This window comes from Somniosus microcephalus, chromosome 8 (genome assembly GCF_052327205.1).
Source record: "Somniosus microcephalus isolate GS21.2 chromosome 8, FLI_Smic_1.0, whole genome shotgun sequence".
Lineage (NCBI taxonomy): Eukaryota > Metazoa > Chordata > Chondrichthyes > Squaliformes > Somniosidae > Somniosus > Somniosus microcephalus.
In genome coordinates, this window is record NC_140994.1 from 269,903,103 (window position 1) to 269,922,206 (window position 19,104).

General features: G+C 55.0%; 1 protein-coding gene across 2 annotated transcripts in view; it reads left to right on the plus strand.

Annotated features, from left to right (window-relative positions):
* The window catches only part of cyfip2 (cytoplasmic FMR1 interacting protein 2), a 127,218-nt gene that overhangs the window by 79,687 nt on the left and 28,427 nt on the right, over nucleotides 1–19,104 (plus strand). For both annotated transcript variants that reach the window (XM_085996071.1, XM_085996072.1), the window contains exons 18-26: nucleotides 1,749–1,845; nucleotides 2,586–2,662; nucleotides 6,669–6,777; nucleotides 9,405–9,524; nucleotides 10,556–10,755; nucleotides 11,659–11,746; nucleotides 14,280–14,423; nucleotides 15,289–15,379; nucleotides 16,952–17,082. In XM_085996071.1, the coding sequence (XP_085852197.1) occupies nucleotides 1,749–1,845; nucleotides 2,586–2,662; nucleotides 6,669–6,777; nucleotides 9,405–9,524; nucleotides 10,556–10,755; nucleotides 11,659–11,746; nucleotides 14,280–14,423; nucleotides 15,289–15,379; nucleotides 16,952–17,082 (1,057 nt within the window). The remainder of the gene's footprint in view (nucleotides 1–1,748; nucleotides 1,846–2,585; nucleotides 2,663–6,668; nucleotides 6,778–9,404; nucleotides 9,525–10,555; nucleotides 10,756–11,658; nucleotides 11,747–14,279; nucleotides 14,424–15,288; nucleotides 15,380–16,951; nucleotides 17,083–19,104) is intronic.

The window sequence follows — 19,104 nt, forward strand, 5'->3', positions numbered from 1 at the left end:
CCGCTCCTCCCGGGGCTCCTTCCGTGACCTTCTCACCAACCGCCCCTCCTCGGGGCTCCTTCCGTGACCTTCTGCACCTGGTCTTCCCTGATGGTCACCCCTCCAGGTACTAACCAGGCCTGGCTCTGCTTAGCTTCCAAGCCTTGCCAGTGACCCTGTCCCTAGTCCCAGGAACAGGACCCGGAATGCTAAACTGACCAGTTTTGGACATCCCATAATTTAAAGACAGATTCAAGTGAGGAATGCTCTCTTAGTACAATATTTCTTGACATGCAAACCGAACTCAACAAATCTGTTATGTCTTTTCCAATACTTTCTCTCAGTGATGAAGGTTTAGATGACCCCTGTGATTGCAGTATTGTGCAATGTTGCTAAGTCGGTTAATGGCAGCCTGGCGAGGGAGTGGGGATGGACTGTATCGGGTACAGGATGCTCAATCTGACCTCTGAAATCTGGCTCAGGGTAATACATGAAGAGTATGGTTTTACGTATCTTTGCTCTTCCCTGGGAGAGCGGTGTGAAGTAGTGGGAGATTTTGTGGGTTGAGTGACAGGCCACGACGTGAATGTTCCTTCCATGGCTGTGACCATCTCTCTCCCAGCTGATAGTGGGGTCAGTCCTATACTGGGGGAGGGGTTCATGGGCTCCCACAACCCATACAATGAGGGCGGGGGGGGGCGGTGCGGGGGTCATCCACACCCACCAGATTCGAGAATCCCATTGGTGTCGACCCAGATTTCCGAGCCGGACGTCCTGTCTCCTCTCGCCGGGACTGTCTGGAGTGAGGTTGGGACCTTGCACCTTCTGACTCTGAGGAAGGAATGGCTACCTTTGAGCTAAAGACTCGGTCCAGGACAAGCAGTGTGTGGAACTATCCAGTCCAGCTGGTACTGTCGGGCAGTGAGGGTACTGTAGGTTTGAGGGTAAGATGCACTGTCACGATACTGCACAGAAACATCTCACCTCATCTAAAGACTTGCATTTTGACAGCGCTTTTCACCACCTCAGGACGTCCCAAACCTCTTCACATCCAATGAACTACTTTGTGAAGTGCAGTCACTCTTGGAATGTAGGAAACACACAGCAAGCTCCCACAAACAGCAGTGAGATAAATGACCAGATCATCTGTTTTAGTGATGTTGGTTTAGGGAGAAATATTGGCCAGGACACCGGGGAGAACTCCCCCTGCTCTTCAAAATAGTGGCCGTGGGATCTTTTATGTCCTCCTGAGAGAGCAGACGGGGCCTCGGTTTAACGTCTCATCCAAAAGATGGCCCCTCCGATAGCAGTGACAGATAAAGGGCAAAGCGTTTGGGGTTTTATAAATAGGAGATGTAGAGTACAAGAGCAAAGAGGAAATGATGAATTTGTACACAGCATTGGTCATGCCACCATTAGAGGGCTGTGTGCAGTTGTGGGCACTCCATTATAGAAAGCCACAGATTTGTCTGATCCACCTGTAGGCAGGTGAAGCTTTGCAGAATGTTTCTCTGCGAACGTGCGTTTGGTTCAGTTGAGTCTGTGATCGGGTGGCTTGGACATGGTCTATGGAGAGGGACGTCTTGATTATCCTGATGGCCTCCTATCCTGTGTTCTTTGTGTGAGAATTGAGTTACGTTGAGGCAGAAATGATTTGACTCCTTCCCAATTGTATCAGGGCTCTGGGTATCGCCGCTGAGGAAGGGAATTGGGCAAAATATACCCAGAAGAAACGTTTCTAATTCCTTTGTTGACTTTCCCATTTCCAGATACGTTTTGTACCCGCTGGATCTGTACAATGACAGTGCGTACTACACTCTGACAAAGTTCAAGAAGCAGTTCCTGTACGATGAAATCGAAGCGGAGGTGAGCAACCTTTACTGCTTCCTTCTCTCCAGTAAACCGGTGTGACTGTGAGCCACGCTGAACAGCAAGGTGTGCTGAGTTAGCCGGTCCCAGCCATGGCCGCCGTGAGGCGCCTCAGTATCTCCAGACCAGTGAGGAGATAGGCTGGGGTGGTTTTCTTTGGAACAGAGGAGGCTGAGGGGAGACCTAATTGAGGTGTATAAAATTGAGGGGCCGAGATAGAGTGGATAGGAAGGACCTATTTCCCTTAGCAGAGGTCAATAACCAGGGGGCACAGATTTAAAGTAATTGGTAGAAGGATTAGAGGGGAGTTGAGGAGAACTGTTTTCACCCAGAGGGTGGTGGGGGTCTGGAGCTCACTGCCTGAAAGGGTGGTAGAGGCAGAAACGCTCATCGCATTTAAAAAGTACTTGGATAGGCACTTGAAGTGCCGTAACCTACAGGGCTATGGACCAAGAGCTGGGAAGTGGGATTAGGCTAGATAGGTCTCTTTCTGCCGGAACAGACATGATGGGCCCAATGGCCTCCTCCTGTGCTGTGAATTTCTGTGATTCTGAGACTGTTAGCCCGAGTTGCCCGGCGACATATCAGAAAGTAGCTGACACACCTGTGGGCCTCACAGTCTGCGTCAGTCCGTGGGGAATGTGGATGCCCAGCAAGCTCCCATTGTCTATTGTTATTGAGTAGGGAATCACTGTGCGGACTGTTCCACCTCCTAACTTTAGTCCCTTGTTTTCTAGGTGAACCTTTGCTTCGACCAGTTTGTTTACAAGTTGGCAGATCAAATCTTTGCTTATTACAAGGCCATGGCTGGCAGGTAGAGTATGGACCTCTTTGCTCTTGACCCACTCAATGGCCACTTGTGATGTTGCATTCCGTGTTCGTAGAATCACACAGCACACAAGGAGGCCATTCGCCCCATCGAGCCTGTGCCGGCTCTTTGAAAGAGCTCTCCAATTAGTCCCACTCCCCCCTGCTCTTTCCCCATAGCCCTGTACATTTCTCCCCTTCAAGTATTTATCCAAATCACTTTTGAAAGTTACTATTGAATCTGCTTCCACCGCCCTTTCAGGCAGCGCGTTCCAGATCACAACAACTCGCTGTAAAAACATTCTCCCCATCTCCCCTCTGGTTCTTTTGCCAATTCCCTTCAATCTGTGTCCTCTGGTCACCGACCCTCCTGCCACTGGAAACAATTTCTCCTTCATGATTTTGAACACCCCTATTAAACCTCCCTTAACCTTCTCTGCTCCAAGGAGAACAACCCCAGCCTCTCCAGTCTCGCCACATAACTGAAGTCCCTCATCCCTGGAACCATTCTAGTAAATCTCCTCTGCACCCCTCTCCAAGACCTCAACATCCTTCCTAAAGAGTGGTGTCCAGAATTTCCCACAATATTCCAGTTGAGGCCTAACCACTGTTAATAAAGGTTTAGCATAACTTCCTTGCTTTTGTACTCCATGCCTCTATTCATGAAGCCAAAGATCCCATGTGCTTTTTTAACAGCTTTCTCAACTTGTTATCTTCAATGATTTGTGCACACCCCCCAGGTCTCTCTGTGCACGCACCCCCCCAGGTCTCTCTGTGCGCACCCCCCCAGGTCTCTCTGTGCACACCCCCCCCCAGGTCTCTCTGTGCACGCACCCCCCCAGGTCTCTCTGTGCACGCACCCCCCCAGGTCTCTCTGTGCACACCCCCCCAGGTCTCTCTGTGCACGCACCCCCCCAGGTCTCTCTGTGCACACCCCCCCAGGTCTCTCTGTGCACGCACCCCCCCAGGTCTCTCTGTGCACGCACCCCCCCAGGTCTCTCTGTGCACGCACCCCCCCAGGTCTCTCTGTGCGCACCCCCCCAGGTCTCTCTGTGCACACCCCCCCCAGGTCTCTCTGTGCACACCCCCCCCAGGTCTCTCTGTGCACACCTCCCCCAGGTCTCTCTGTGCACACCCCCCCAGGTCTCTCTGTGCACACACCCCCCCAGGTCTCTCTGTGCACGCACCCCCAGGTCTCTCTGTGCACACCCCCCCAGGTCTCTCTGTGCACACACCCCCCCAGGTCTCTCTGTGCACGCACCCCCCCAGGTCTCTCTGTGCACGCACACCCCCCAGGTCTCTCTGTGCACGCACCCCCCCAGGTCTCTCTGTGCACGCACCCCCAGGTCTCTCTGTGCACGCACCCCCCCAGGTCTCTCTGTGCGCACCCCCCCAGGTCTCTCTGTGCATGCACCCCCCCAGGTCTCTCTGTGCACGCACCCCCAGGTCTCTCTGTGCACGCACCCCCCCAGGTCTCTCTGTGCACACCCCCCCCAGGTCTCTCTGTGCGCACCCCCCCAGGTCTCTCTGTGCACACCCCCCCCAGGTCTCTCTGTGCACGCACCCCCCCAGGTCTCTCTGTGCACGCACCCCCCCAGGTCTCTCTGTGCACACCCCCCCAGGTCTCTCTGTGCACGCACCCCCCCAGGTCTCTCTGTGCACACCCCCCCAGGTCTCTCTGTGCACGCACCCCCCCAGGTCTCTCTGTGCACGTACCCCCCCAGGTCTCTCTGTGCACACCCCCCAGGTCTCTCTGTGCACGCACCCCCCCAGGTCTCTCTGTGCACACCCCCCAGGTCTCTCTGTGCACACCCCCCAGGTCTCTCTGTGCACACCCCCCCAGGTCTCTCTGTGCATGCACCCCCCCAGGTCTCTCTGTGCACGCACCCCCCAGGTCTCTCTGTGCACGCACCCCCCCAGGTCTCTCTGTGCACACCCCCCAGGTCTCTCTGTGCACGCACCCCCCCAGGTCTCTCTGTGCACACCCCCCAGGTCTCTCTGTGCACACCCCCCAGGTCTCTCTGTGCACGCACCCCCCCAGGTCTCTCTGTGCACGCACCCCCCCAGGTCTCTCTGTGCACACCCCCCCAGGTCTCTCTGTGCACACCCCCCCAGGTCTCTCTGTGCACACCCCCCCAGGTCTCTCTGTGCACGCACCCCCCCAGGTCTCTCTGTGCATGCACCCCCCCAGGTCTCTCTGTGCACGCACCCCCCCCAGGTCTCTCTGTGCACACCCCCCAGGTCTCTCTGTGCACACCCCCCCAGGTCTCTCTGTGCACGCACCCCCCCAGGTCTCTCTGTGCACACCCCCCAGGTCTCTCTGTGCACGCACCCCCCCAGGTCTCTCTGTGCACGCACCCCCCCCAGGTCTCTCTGTGCACCCCCCCCAGGTCTCTCTGTGCACACCCCCCAGGTCTCTCTGTGCACACCCCCCAGGTCTCTCTGTGCACACCCCCCAGGTCTCTCTGTGCACACCCCCCCCAGGTCTCTCTGTGCACGCACCCCCCCAGGTCTCTCTGTGCACGCACCCCCCCAGGTCTCTCTGTGCACACCCCCCAGGTCTCTCTGTGCACACCCCCCCAGGTCTCTCTGTGCACGCACCCCCCCAGGTCTCTCTGTGCACGCACCCCCCCAGGTCTCTCTGTGCACACCCCCCAGGTCTCTCTGTGCACACCCCCCCCAGGTCTCTCTGTGCACGCACCCCCCCAGGTCTCTCTGTGCACGCACACCCCCCAGGTCTCTCTGTGCACACCCCCCCAGGTCTCTCTGTGCACACCCCCCCAGGTCTCTCTGTGCACGCACACCCCCCAGGTCTCTCTGTGCACACACCCCCCCAGGTCTCTCTGTGCACACCCCCCAGGTCTCTCTGTGCACGCACACCCCCCCAGGTCTCTCTGTGCACACACCCCCCCAGGTCTCTCTGTGCACACACCCCCCCAGGTCTCTCTGTGCACACACCCCCCCAGGTCTCTCTGTGCACGCACCCCCCCAGGTCTCTCTGTGCACGCACCCCCCCAGGTCTCTCTGTGCACGCACCCCCCCAGGTCTCTCTGTGCACACACCCCCCCCCAGGTCTTTCTGTGCACGCACTCCCCCAGGTCTCTCTGTGCACGCACCCCCCCAGGTCTCTCTGTGCACACACCCCCCCCCAGGTCTCTCTGTGCACGCACTCCCCCAGGTCTCTCTGTGCACACACCCCCCCCCAGGTCTTTCTGTGCACGCACTCCCCCAGGTCTCTCTGTGCACGCACCCCCCCAGGTCTCTCTGTGCACACACCCCCCCCCAGGTCTCTCTGTGCACGCACTCCCCCAGGTCTCTCTGTGCACACACCCCCCCCCAGGTCTCTCTGTGCACGCACTCCCCCAGGTCTCTCTGTGCACACACCCCCCCCCAGGTCTCTCTGTGCACGCACCCCCCCAGGTCTCTCTGTGCACGCACCCCCCCAGGTCTCTCTGTGCACGCACCCCCCCAGGTCTCTCTGTGCACACCCCCCCAGGTCTCTCTGTGCACGCACCCCCCCAGGTCTCTCTGTGCACACCCCCCCCCAGGTCTCTCTGTGCACGCACCCCCCCAGGTCTCTCTGTGCACGCACCCCCCCAGGTCTCTCTGTGCACACCTCCCCAGGTCTCTCTGTTCATGCACCCCCCCAGGTCTCTCTGTGCACGCACCCCCCCAGGTCTCTCTGTGCACGCACCCCCCCAGGTCTCTCTGTGCATGCACCCCCCCAGGTCTCTCTGTGCACGCACCCCCCCAGGTCTCTCTGTTCATGCACCCCCCCAGGATTGTACCCTTTAGTTTATATTGCCTCTCCTCGTTCTTCTGACCAAAATGTATCACTTCAGACTTCTGATGTAATAATCGTTTCACTTTCTCCTTCTTGTACTAACCTGAAGTTAATGTGCCGCTCCTAGGATGGCCTCTGGGTTTTGTTTGGAGTTACATTTGGGAATCGTCTAAAGACTCTTCATGAGGTTACGAAGTAGTGACATTATATTTTCTCTTCTCCTTCAAAGTGTTTTGTTGGATAAAAGATTCCGGGCAGAATGCAAGAACTATGGCGTCATCATCCCGTACCCACCGTCCAATCGCTACGAGACGTTACTGAAACAAAGACACGTACAGGTACCGAGCGCGGAGAGGTTTAGCTCCAGGGATCAGGCTGCCCCAATGGCTCAGTGAGCAGATGCACCGCTCCGTGTGGAACTGAGCCCCATGGGCTGACATTCAGGCTCGACCCCCCCCCCCCCCCCGACCTGTGACCTCCGCCAACGTGGTGATAACGGCCCTATATTGGCTCTCCCCGCTCCCAAGAAAGGGATAAACTCGGCCAGGGTTCCTGATCCAGATTCAGTGAAAGAGTGGGTGTGGAGACCTGGATCACATGGAGCTGGGATGCTTTTTATCTTCTGGGGATGTGGGCGTCGCTGGAAAGGCCGGCATTTATTGCCCATCCCCAGTTGCCCTGAGAAGGTGGGGGTGGGCCGCCTTCTTGAACCGCTGGGAGCGGGTTTGATACAAACTGAGTGTCTCACTCGGCCACTTCAGAGGGCAGTTCAGAGTCACCCACGATGGTGTGGGACTGGAGTCACCTATAGGCCCAGACCGGGTAAGGACGGCAGGTTTCCGTCCCTAAGGGACATTAGTGAACCAGATGGGTTTTTACACAATCCGACAGCCTCACGGTCACTTTCACTGTGACCAGATTTTTATTTACAGATTCTTTTAATTTAAACTTATTTCAAATTCTCAAACTGGCCACATGGGGATTTGACTCTAGTTTATTAATCCAGTAACAGAACCATTAATATTTACAATCTATATTAATGACCTAGATGAAGAGACCGAGTGTAATGTATCCAAGTTTACTGATGATACAAAGCTAGGTGGGACAGTAAGCTGTGAGGAGAACACAGAGTCTGCTAAGGGATATAGATAGACTGAGTGAGTGGGCAGTGAGGCGGCAGATGGAGTATAATGTGGGGAAATGTGAGATTATTCACTTTGGTGGGAAGAATAGAAAAACAGAATATTTTTTAAATGGTGCGAAACTACTAAATGTTGGTGTTCACAGAGATTTGGGTGTCCTCGTACAGGAAACACAGAGCTAGCATGCAGGTACAGCAAGCAATAAGGAAGGCAAATGGCATGTTGGCCTTTATTGCAGGGGGTTGGAGTATAAGAGTGAGGAAGTCTTGCTACAATTGTACAGGGCCTTGGTGAGACCACACCTGGAGTACTGGGCAGAGTTTTGGTCTCCTTATCTAAGGAAGGATATACTTGCCTTGGAGGCGGTGCAACGAAGGTTCACTAGATTGATTCCTGGGATGAGAGGGCTGTCCTATGAGGAGAGATTGTGTAGAATGGGCCGATACTCTCTGGAGTTTAGAAGAATGAGAGGTGATCTCATTGAAACATACAAGATTCTGAGGGGGATTGACAGGGTAGATGCTGAGAGGTTGTTTCCCCCTGGCTGGAGAGTCTAGAACCAGGGGTCACAGTCTCAGGATAAGGGGTCGGCCATTTAGGACTGAGATGAGGAGAAATTTCTTCACTCAGAGGGTGGTGAATCTTTGGAATTCTCTGCCCCAGAGGGCTGTGCAGGCTCAGTCGTTGAGTATATTCAAGGCTGAGATCGATAGATTTTTGGACTCTAGGGGAATCGAGGGATATGGAGATCGGGCAGAAAAGTGGAGTTGAGGTCGATGATCAGCCACGATCTTATTGAATGGCGAAGCAGGCTCGAGGGGCCGAATGGCTGGCTCCTGCTCCTAATTCTTATGTTGTTATGTTCACTACACTACCGTATCGCTCTCTGTAGCAGAACACCTGCTGACGTTTGCCCAAGGAAAGAGAATAGGTCCTTTAAGAGATGAAGAATATTCGGGGTCTTGTAAATCAGAACCTTTCTTGTTCATAGTCACCTTTAACAGCTGTCAAGGTCCATGGTGGGATTTGAACTCTCGGCCTCTGGGTTGCTGATCCACCACAGTAACCAGCGGGCACCGGTGCCCTCCATCGTCTGGCGGACTGGTGCTGTCTGGGTGCTCACACTTGTTGAATGGTGACGTGGGTGAGGTTCTGAGGGGAATCTTCCACAAGTGGAACTCTAGAAGAGGACACGGTGCCTCTAAAAGAAAGAAAGACTTGCATTTCTATAGCGCCTTGCACCACCACCGGACGTCTCAAAGCTTCACAGCCAATGAAGTACTTTTTTGAAGTGTAGTCACTGTTGTAATGTAGGAAACACGGCAGCCAATTTGGGCACAGCAAGCTCCCACAAACAGCAATGTGATAATGACCGGATCATCTGTTTTAGTGATGTTGATTGAGGGATAAATATTGGCCCCAGGACACTCTGGATAACTCCCCCCTGCTCCTCTTCGAAATAGTGGCCGTGGGCTCTTTTACGTCCACCTGAGAGGGCAGACGGGGCCTCGATTTAACATCTCATCCAAAAGACGGCACCTCTGACAGTGCAGCACTCCCTCAGTACTGCCCCTCCGACAGTGCGGCGCTCCCTCAGTACTGCCCCTCCGACAGTGCGGCGCTCCCTCAGTACTGCCCCTCCGACAGTGCGGCGCTCCCTCAGTACTGCCCCTCCGACAGTGCGGCGCTCCCTCAGTACTGCCCCTCCGACAGTGCGGCGCTCCCTCAGTACTGCACTGGGAGTGTCCGCCACAGCTGACATTAGAAGAGGAAGTGTGAAAATTGTGATGGGCTGGGTTTGACCCGTTGATGTTTTTCTCCAGCTCTTGGGGAGGTCCATCGACCTGAACAGGCTCATCACTCAGAGAATTTCAGCTGCCATGTACAAGTCACTGGATCACGCCATCAGCAGGTTCGAGAGCGAGGACTTGACGTCTGTTGTGGTAAGCAGATCAGCTTCATAGAGCTGGGAGATAATGTGGGGTGAGGCGGGAGTGGGGGGCTGATGTGTTCCTGTGTTACGGTAAATACAACCAGAGTCTAGAAGTGACACAGCAAAGTTAGCGGGTAAATGTGTTCATAGGAAGTTACCTTTTTAACTGATGTGTTAACAGGTTTAGTTCCATGGGCTGACAACTCGAAGCAAAGAGCTTCCCTACACTCCCTCTCAGTATTTGAACACTGTTGGGAAAGTCGGTGCAGAATATGGAGCATTGGGGACTAAACAGAGAAACACAGAAGATAGGAGCAGGAGTAGGCCATTCGGCCCCTTGAGCCTGCTCCGCCATTCAATGAGATCATGGCTGATCATCCAAATTCAGTACCCTGTCCCTGCTTTCTCCCCATATCCCTTGATCCCTTTAGCCTTAAGAAATATATCCAACTCCTTCTTGAATATATTTAATGAATTGGCCTCAACTGCCTTGTGTGGTAGAGAATTCCACAGGTTCACCACTCTCTGGGTGAAGAAATTCCTCCTCATCTCTGTCCTAAATGGCTTACCATTTACAATCCCAGCTTCCCTCCCCCTGTCTGGACGGAGTTCGCTGAACTTGACCGCGTGCCCCAAGGCAGCAGCGGTTTCTCTCCTGCCCCGAACCCATGGATCATCAGCCTGGCTTCTTGCTTCAGAAGACCAGCCGTGGTCTTATTGAATGGCGGAGCAGGCTGGAGGGGCCGAATGGCCGACTCCTGTTCCTCATGTTCAGGTGGCCCCGGCGGCCTGATCTGTGTGTGGACATCGGGGAAAACAAACCTGGGCTTGCTTGCGATATCTCACGTGGTCGATAGCCCGACAGCAGTCACTGCTAGCGCACAGAATGACTTTGCGGGTGAGGTACCGAGGGGGGGGGGAACGGGTATCTCTGTCTAGTGAGCGTCAGCACTTTTAGGAGAGCAGGGATGGGGATGAAATTGTAGGAGGTGGGGTAGGAATGGGTCGTTGATGAAACTCTCTCCTCTTCCGCCCCCGCAGGAACTGGAGTGGCTGTTTGAGGTCAACCGACTCACTCATCGCCTCCTGTCCAAACACATGACCCTGGACAACTTCGACGCCATGTTCAGAGAGGCCAATCACAACGTGTCTGCTCCGTACGGACGGATCACTCTCCATGTCTTCTGGGAACTCAACTTCGACTTCCTGCCCAATTACTGCTACAACGGCTCAACCAATCGGTCAGTGTCTCCCGATCGATCGGTCAGTGTCGCCCGATCAGTGTCGCCCGCCCGGTCGGCCGGTGTCGCCCGATCATTTGTCGGGCGGAGGGCATTTGTGCCAGGCTCCTCTCCTCTGCATTCGAAATCCAGGGATTGTTCCTGGTGACATCTCCAAATCTCTGCACCTGATTGTGCCTCTTGTCACTTTGGAAAGGCTGCAGAGGAGGTGGATGGAGGTTTCTCATAGTGTGACACTCCTGGTATAGTAGAATTACAACAACCTGCATTTATATAGCATCTTTAACGTAGTAAAATGCCCCAAGGTGCTTCACAGGAGCAATTATCAAACAAAACTTATTCGGTTGTGTTCAGATTTGCTTATTAAGCTGGGTGACAACTTTGTCAAAATTTATTTTCACAAATTTATGTTCACGAGATTCGAACCAAGATAATTTGGACCATTATGGAGCTTTACTCTGTATCTAACCCGTGCTGTACTTGCCCTGGGAGTGTTTGATGGGACAGTGTAGAGGGAGCTTCACTCTGTATCTAACCTGTGCTGTACCTGCCCCGGGAGTGTTTGATGGGACAGTGTAGAGGGAGCTTTACTCTGTATCTAAACCATGCTGTACCTGCCCTGGGAGTGTTTGATGGGACAGTGTAGAGGGAGCTTTACTCTGTATCTAACCCGTGCTGTACCTGCCCTGGGAGTGTTTGACGGGACAGTGTGGAGGGAGCTTTACTCTGTATCTAACCCGTGCTGTACCTGCCCTGGGAGTGTTTGACGGGACAGTGTAGAGGGAGCTTTACCCTGTATCTAACCCGTGCTGTACCTGCCCTGGGAGTGTTTGACGGGACAGTGTATCACCATCCCTGACCTTTGCTTCTCTTGTAGTGAAACAACCTTTTTTTCAAATGCAGGTTTGTTCGGACAGCGATTCCCTTTACAGATGAGCCACAGCGGGACAAGCCTGCCAGTGTCCAGCCATATTACCTGTATGGGTCAAAGGTGAGTCGGACCTGACCGACTGGCTGGTTAATCATGTGACGCTGGAATAAATTATAGCTTCACTCTATTCACAATCCGGAAACTTCTAAGCACCATTTTTATTTTCTTTAAGTTTTACATTTTATGCTTTACTGAACAGCTTAAAAAATGATATTTTTTGACGGGTATGTTTGGGTGTGTTCTCCACATGTGCCTAGCGTGTTCTGGTGTGTGATTCATGTAACCAATCACTCTTTGAAGTTCAGTCACTTGTGAAGGGCGACATGGCAGCCATCATAACATAAGAAATAGGAGCAGGAGTCGGCCATTCGGCCCCTCGAGCCTGCTCCGCCATTCAATGAGATCATGGTTGAATATCGACCTCAACTCCACTTTCCTGCACTATCCCCATATCCCTTGATTCCCTTAATATCCAAAAATCTGTCGATCTCTATCTTGAATATACTGAACGATTGAGCCTCCACAGCCCTCTGGGGCAGAGAATTCCAAAGATTCACCACCCTCTGAGTGAAGAAATTCCTCCTCATCTCAGTCCACAATGGCCGACACCTTATCCTGAGACTCTGCCCCCGGGTTCTAGACTCTCCAGCCAGGGGAAACAGCCTCTCAGCATCTACCCTGTCAATCCCCCTCAGAATCTTGTATGTTTCAATGAGATCACCTCTCATTCTTCTAAACTCCAGAGAGTATCGGCCCATTCTACACAATCTCTCCTCATAGGACAGCCCTCTCATCCCAGGAATCAATGTAGTGAACCTTCCTTGCATCCCCTTTAAGGCAAGTATATCCTTAGGTAAGGAGACCAGAACTGTGCACAGTGCTCCAGCTGTGTATCAGCAAGGTCCCACTGGCAGCAACAAGATGGATGACCTCATAATCTGTTTATTTTTGTGGGGTGTTTGAGGGAGGAATGCTGGCCGGAGCACCGGGGGGAATGTCCTGCTCTTCTTCCAATAGTGCTGTGGGATCTTCAACATCTACCTGAACCATGGAAATAGGTGGGAGGGAATCCTGGTTCAATGCTTGGTGCAAAGAACGTAGAGTCCGTGACCCGGTCGACTGTACCTGGTGGAAAGTGTAGTTTGTTGGGCCAACCGGCCTTCTCTTGGGCTATGGTTCGTCATCTCTGCACCCTGGAGATAGTTTTCCGTCTTCGTGTAGGTGATTGTTGACTGGGGCAACATATTGGAAATTAAGTCTTGTGCTGTCGATGATTTCCTGACCATTTTGCTCAGTAAGTCAGGTGCAGTTCTCCTGGTATTCTGACAGTCTCCCTGCCACAGTGCGGAGTCAGAAAATGACACTGAGCAAATGGCTAATTGTTTACCAGGGTCTTGGGTCCAACACTAAACCTCTACACACCAGCCTGGTTAGTCCAGTGCAAACGCTCATATCGCAATCCGAAAATATTCCAAACCTTCCCATTTTTTACATAGAATTACGTCGATTCTACAGCACAGAAACAGGCCATTCGGTCCAACAGGACCATGCCAGTGTTTATGCTCCACACGAGCCTCCTCCCACCCCTCTTCAACTAACCCCATCAGCATATCATCGAAACATCGAAACATAGAAGATAGGAGCAGGAGTAGGCCATTCAGCCCCTCGAGCCTGCTCCGCCATTCAATGCGATCATGGCTGATCATCCAAATTCAGTACCCTGTCCCTGCCTTCTCCCCATATCCCTTGATCCCCTTAGCCTCAAGAAATATATCTAACTCCTTCTTGAATATATTTAATGAATTGGCCTCAACTGCCTTCTGTGGTAGAGAATTCCACAGGTTCACCACTCTCTGGGTGAAGAAATTCCTCCTCATCTCTGTCCTAAATGGCTTACCCCTTATCTTTAGACTGTGACCCCTGGTTCTAGACTCCCCCGCCATCGGGAACATCCTTCCTGCGTCTAGTCTGTCTAGTCCTGTTAGAATTTTATAAGTTTCAATGAGATCCCCTCTCATTCTTCTAAACTCCAGCGAGTATAAACCCAATCTCTCCTCATACGTCATTCCCGCCATCCCAGGTATCAGTCTGGTATCCTTCTATTCCTTTCTCCCTCATGTGTTTATCCAGCTTCCCATTAAATGTATCGATACTATTCGCCTCAACCATGCCCTGTGGTAGCGAGTTCCACATTCTCACCACTCTCTGGGTGAATTATAATGAAGGCACATCGCAGTATGAGCACTGTGTGATATGAATCTGGAACTGAGGAGACCTCGGAGTAAATTCCCCAATCCCTCGCTCCCAACGGGGAGCTGTGCTTGAAGGGGGCACGGACTGGCGAATCAGGGCTACATCTCTAGCTCCAACCCGTGTCCCCATCAAACCTGGCCGCTCCGATGGGACTGTGGGATTGCTGTTGTTGTAAGTGACAGTGCGATACACATCAGATAATAACAGAAACCCCAAGGGATCACCTTCAAAGAACTGCTTCAGACCGCTGTGCTTTTACTGGGTTACTCATGGTTAAAGTTACAGACCCCACTCCCTCATTCCTGTCTGACTCTCTTTCTTCTGGACTCTCCCTCTTCAGCCCCTGAACATTGCCTTCACGCACATTTACAGCGTCTTCCGCAACTTTGTGGGTCCCCCTCACTTCAAGACCATCTGCCGGTTGCTGGGGTACCAGGGTATTGCTGTGGTGATGGAGGAGCTACTGAAAATCGTCAAAAGCCTGGTAATTAACCATCTGCTACAAGAGAGAGCCTAAAGAAAAGATAAACTTGCATTTCTCCAGCGCCTTTCATGACCTCCGGACGTCCCAAAGCACTTTGCAGCCAATGAAGTACTTTTTGAAATGTAGTCGCTGTTGTAATGTAGGAAACGCAGTGGGGGGTTCGGGAGGTCGGGGGTTCGGGAGGGCAGGGGTTACGGGGGGGTCGCGGGTTCGGGAGGGCGTGGGGTCACGGGTTCGGGAGGGCGCGGGGTCACGGGTTCGGGAGGGCGTGGGGTCACGGGTTCGGGAGGGCGTGGGGTCACGAGTTAGGGAGGGCAGGGGTGTCGCGGGTTCGGGAGGGCGTGGGGTCACGGGTTCGGGAGGGCGTGGGGTCACGAGTTAGGGAGGGCAGGGGTGTCGCGGGTTCAGGCGGGCGTGGGGTCGCGGGTTCAGGCGGTCGCGGGTTCGGGAGGGCGTGGTGTCACGGGTTCGGGAGGGCGTGGGGTCGCGGGTTCGGGAGGGCGTGGGGTCACGGGTTCAGGAGGGCGTGGGGTCACGGGTTCAGGAGGGCGTGGGGTCGCGGGTTCGGGAGGGCGTGGTGTCACGGGTTCGGGAGGGCGTGGGGTCGCGGGTTCGGGAGGGCGCGGGGTCATGGGTTCTGGAGGGCGTAGTGTCGCGGGTTCGGGAGGGCGTGGGGTCACGGGTTCGGGAGGGCGCGGGGTCATGGGTTCGGGAGGGCGCGGGGTCGCGGGTTCAGGCGGTCGCGGGTTCGGGAGGGCGCGGGGTCATGGGTTCGGAAGGTCATGGGTTCGGGTGTGGGGTTATCGGAGGTCCAGTCACACAGGGCCACGGTGTCTAATGCGTCCTGTCTGATTCTCCCCCACAGTTACAGGGCACCATCTTGCAGTACGTGAAGACACTGATCGAGGTGATGCCGAAGATCTGCCGCCTGCCCCGCCATGAGTACGGGTCCCCGGGTCAGTGAACAGTGAGCGCGAGGGGCCGAGGACCCGGGGAATGTGGACCAGAAACCTATCCGCAACCCCTGACACATAGATCGCCGATTGGCCATGTGTGACCCCGAGTAACCCCACACACCGGCACCATTTAGCTCATAGAACATTACAGCGCCGGAGGAGGCCATTCGACCCATCGTGCCTGTGCCGGCTCTTTGAACGAGCTCTCCAATTAGTCCCACTCCCGCCCTGCTCGTTCCCCACAGCCCTGCACATTTTCTTTCAAAAGGGAATTGGATAAATACTTGAAAAAGTTGCTATTGAATCTGCTCCCACTGCCCTTTCAGGCAGCACATTCCAGCCAGATATTAATCGAAACCAAACGACTCTTTTTTTATTTTGTTCACTCTTTGGTTATTCTCAGCGCACCACTTGTAATGAAACTCTGAAAAAGGACGGGTTTATGATGCGTTACAGCGAGGAAATTTTCCCCAATGTCTGGCGCTAATATTTCCAAACATTTATAATCTTTAGGCAATTTTGCCATCACACTGAACCGTTTAATGTAAGAAAATAGTACGAGCTGCTTCACCGAGGGGGCAGAATAGCGGGAGGCGATTGGACATGGAGAGCGGGGATTGGAGAAACAGGGGTTGGGGGTCAGTGGGCCGGGTTCGAGGGTCAGTGTGACTCGGGGGTCGGGGGTCAGTGTGACGGGGTCGGGGGGGTCTGTGGGCCGGGTTCGGAGATCAGTGTGAAGGGGGTCAGGGTTCAATGTGATGGGGGGTCAGTGGGCCAGGTTTGGAGGTCAGTGTGATGGGGGGGTCGGGGGTCAGTGTGAAGGGGGTCGGGGGTCAATGTGACGGAGGTGTTAGTGGGCCGGGTTCGGGGGTCAGCGTGAAGAGGGCGTCAGTGGGTCAGGTTCGGGGGTCAGTGTGACGGGGGGGGTCAGTGGGCCAGGTTCGGGGGTCAATGTGACGGGGAGGTCGGGGGTGAGTGTGACGGGGGGGGTCAGTGGGCCAGGTTTGGGGATCAGTGGGCCGGGGTCGGGGGTCAGTGTGACGGGGGTGTCAGTGGGCCAGGTTCGGGGGTCAGTGTGACGGGGCGGTCAGAGGGCCGGGTTTGGGGTTCGGGGGTCAGTGTGATGGGGGGGTCGGGGAGGTCGGGGGTCAGTGTGACGGGGGGTCATTGGGCCAGGTTCGGGGGTCAGTGTGATGGGGGGTCAGCGTGAATGGGGTCGGGGGTCAGTGTGACGGGGGGGTCAGTGGGCCAGGTTCAGGGGTCAGTGCGACGGAGCTCGGCGGTGCCTCGGACTGGATACCGTGTGACGGGGGTCAGTGGGCTAGGTTCGGGGGTCAGTGTGATGTGGAGGTCAGTGGGCGGGGTTCGGGGGTCAGTGTGAAGGGGTTCGGGGGACAGTGTGACGGGGGTCAGTGTGATGGGGGGGGTGAGTGGGCCGGGTTCGGGGGTCAGTGTGAAGGGGTCGGGGGTCAGTGTGACGGAGCTCGGGGGTGCCTCGGACTGGATGCCGTTGCGTGTGTAATGAGACGGGAAGGTGTCGCAGACTCTGACCCGCCACTGTCTCTGTTCCAGGAATCCTGGAGTTTTTCCACCACCAGCTCAAGGACATCATTGAATACGCGGAGCTGAAGACCGATGTGTTCCAGAGTCTCCGGGAGGTTGGCAACGCAATCCTCTTCTGTCTGCTGATCGAACAAGCCTTGGTGAGAACCGCAGTGAGAAATGGTCACTGGCGGCACATTCTGGAAAATCCCAGAGTTGCCCTCCCCCCCGATGAGTGCGGCAGTGTCCTGGTCTGTTATTGGCCTAATAATCCGGAGTTCAAATCCCAGCCTGGTGGTTTGAGAATTAGAATTTGATGGGGTGCGATGATGTCGGCTGGAGGAGGTGCGTGTGGGGCATCGACACCGACCCCTGGGATCTTGGATCTGGAAATAACTAAAAGCAAATCAAAACTATTTCAAACACACATGGGAAAGGTGTTTGACAATTTCATGACAGATTATCAGGCAAGATCATCGGGGGGGGGGCTCGGACTGATTAGAGAGGTCAGCAAGGAAGCTTCACAGATAGCTAGGGGACTGGAGGGATGAGCTTCGATGGGAGAGTTAGGGGACTGGAGGGATGGGCTTCGATGGGAGTGTTAGGGGACTGGAGGGATGGGCTTCGATGGGAGTGTTAGGGGGCTGGAGGGATGGGCTTCGATGGGAGAGTTAGGGGACTAGAGGGATGGGCTTCGATGGGAGTGTTAGGGGGCTGGAGGGATGGGCTTCGATGGGAGAGTTAGGGGACTGGAGGGATGGGCTTCGATGGGAGAGTTAGGGGGCTGGAGGGATGGGCTTCGATGGGAGAGTTAGGGGACTGGAGGGATGGGCTTCGATGGGAGAGTTAGGGGACTGGAGGGATGGGCTTCGATGGGAGAGTTAGGGGACTGGAGGGATGGGCTTCGATGGGAGAGTTAGGGGACTGGAGGGATGGGGTTCGATGGGAGTGTTAGGGGACTGGAGGGATGGGCTTCGATGGGAGAGTTAGGGGACTGGAGGGATGGGCTTCGATGGGAGAGTTAGGGGACTGGAGGGATGGGCTTCGATGGGAGAGTTAGGGGACTGGAGGGATGGGGTTCGATGGGAGTGTTAGGGGACTGGAGGGATGGGCTTCGATGGGAGAGTTAGGGGACTGGAGGGATGGGCTTCGATGGGAGAGTTAGGGGACTGGAGGGATGGGGTTCGATGGGAGAGTTAGGGTACTGGAGGGATGGGCTTCGATGGGAGTGTTAGGGGACTGGAGGGATGGGCTTCGATGGGAGAGTTAGGGGACTGGAGGGATGGGCTTCGATGGGAGAGTTAGGGGACTGGAGGGATGGGCTTTGATGGGGGAGTTAGGGGACTGGAGGGATGGGCTTCGATGGGAGAGTTAGGGGACTGGAGGGATGGGGTTCGATGGGAGAGTTAGGGGACTGGAGGGATGGGCTTCGATGGGAGAGTTAGGGGACTGGAGGGATGGGCTTCGATGGGAGAGTTAGGGGACTGGAGGGATGGGCTTTGATGGGGGAGTTAGGGGACTGGAGGGATGGGCTTCGATGGGAGAGTTAGGGGACTGGAGGGATGGGCTTTGATGGGGGAGTTAGGGGACTGGAGGGATGGGCTTCGATGGGAGAGTTAGGGGACTGGAGGGATGGGCTTCGATGGGAGAGTTAGGGGACTGGAGGGATGGGCTTTGATGGGGGAGTTAGGGGACTGGAGGGATGGGCTTCGATGGGAGAGTTAGGGGACTGGAGGGATGGGCTTCGATGGGAGAGTTCGGGGACTGGAGGGATGGGCTTCGATGGGAGAGTTAGGGGACTGGAGGGATGGGGTTCGATGGGAGAGTTCGGGGACTGGAGGGATGGGCTTCGATGGGAGAGTTAGGGGACTGGAGGGATGGGCTTCGATGGGAGAGTTAGGGGACTGGAGGGATGGGCTTCGATGGGAGAGTTAGGGGACTGGAGGGATGGGCTTCGATGGGAGAGTTAGGGGACTGGAGGGATGGGCTTCGATGGGAGAGTTAGGGGACTGGAGGGATGGGCTTCGATGGGAGAGTTAGGGGGCTGGAGGGATGGGCTTCGATGGGAGAGTTAGGGGGCTGGAGGGATGGGCTTCGATGGGAGAGTTAGGGGACTGGAGGGATGGGCTTCGATGGGAGAGTTAGGGGACTGGAGGGATGGGCTTCGATGTTGTTTACCAGAC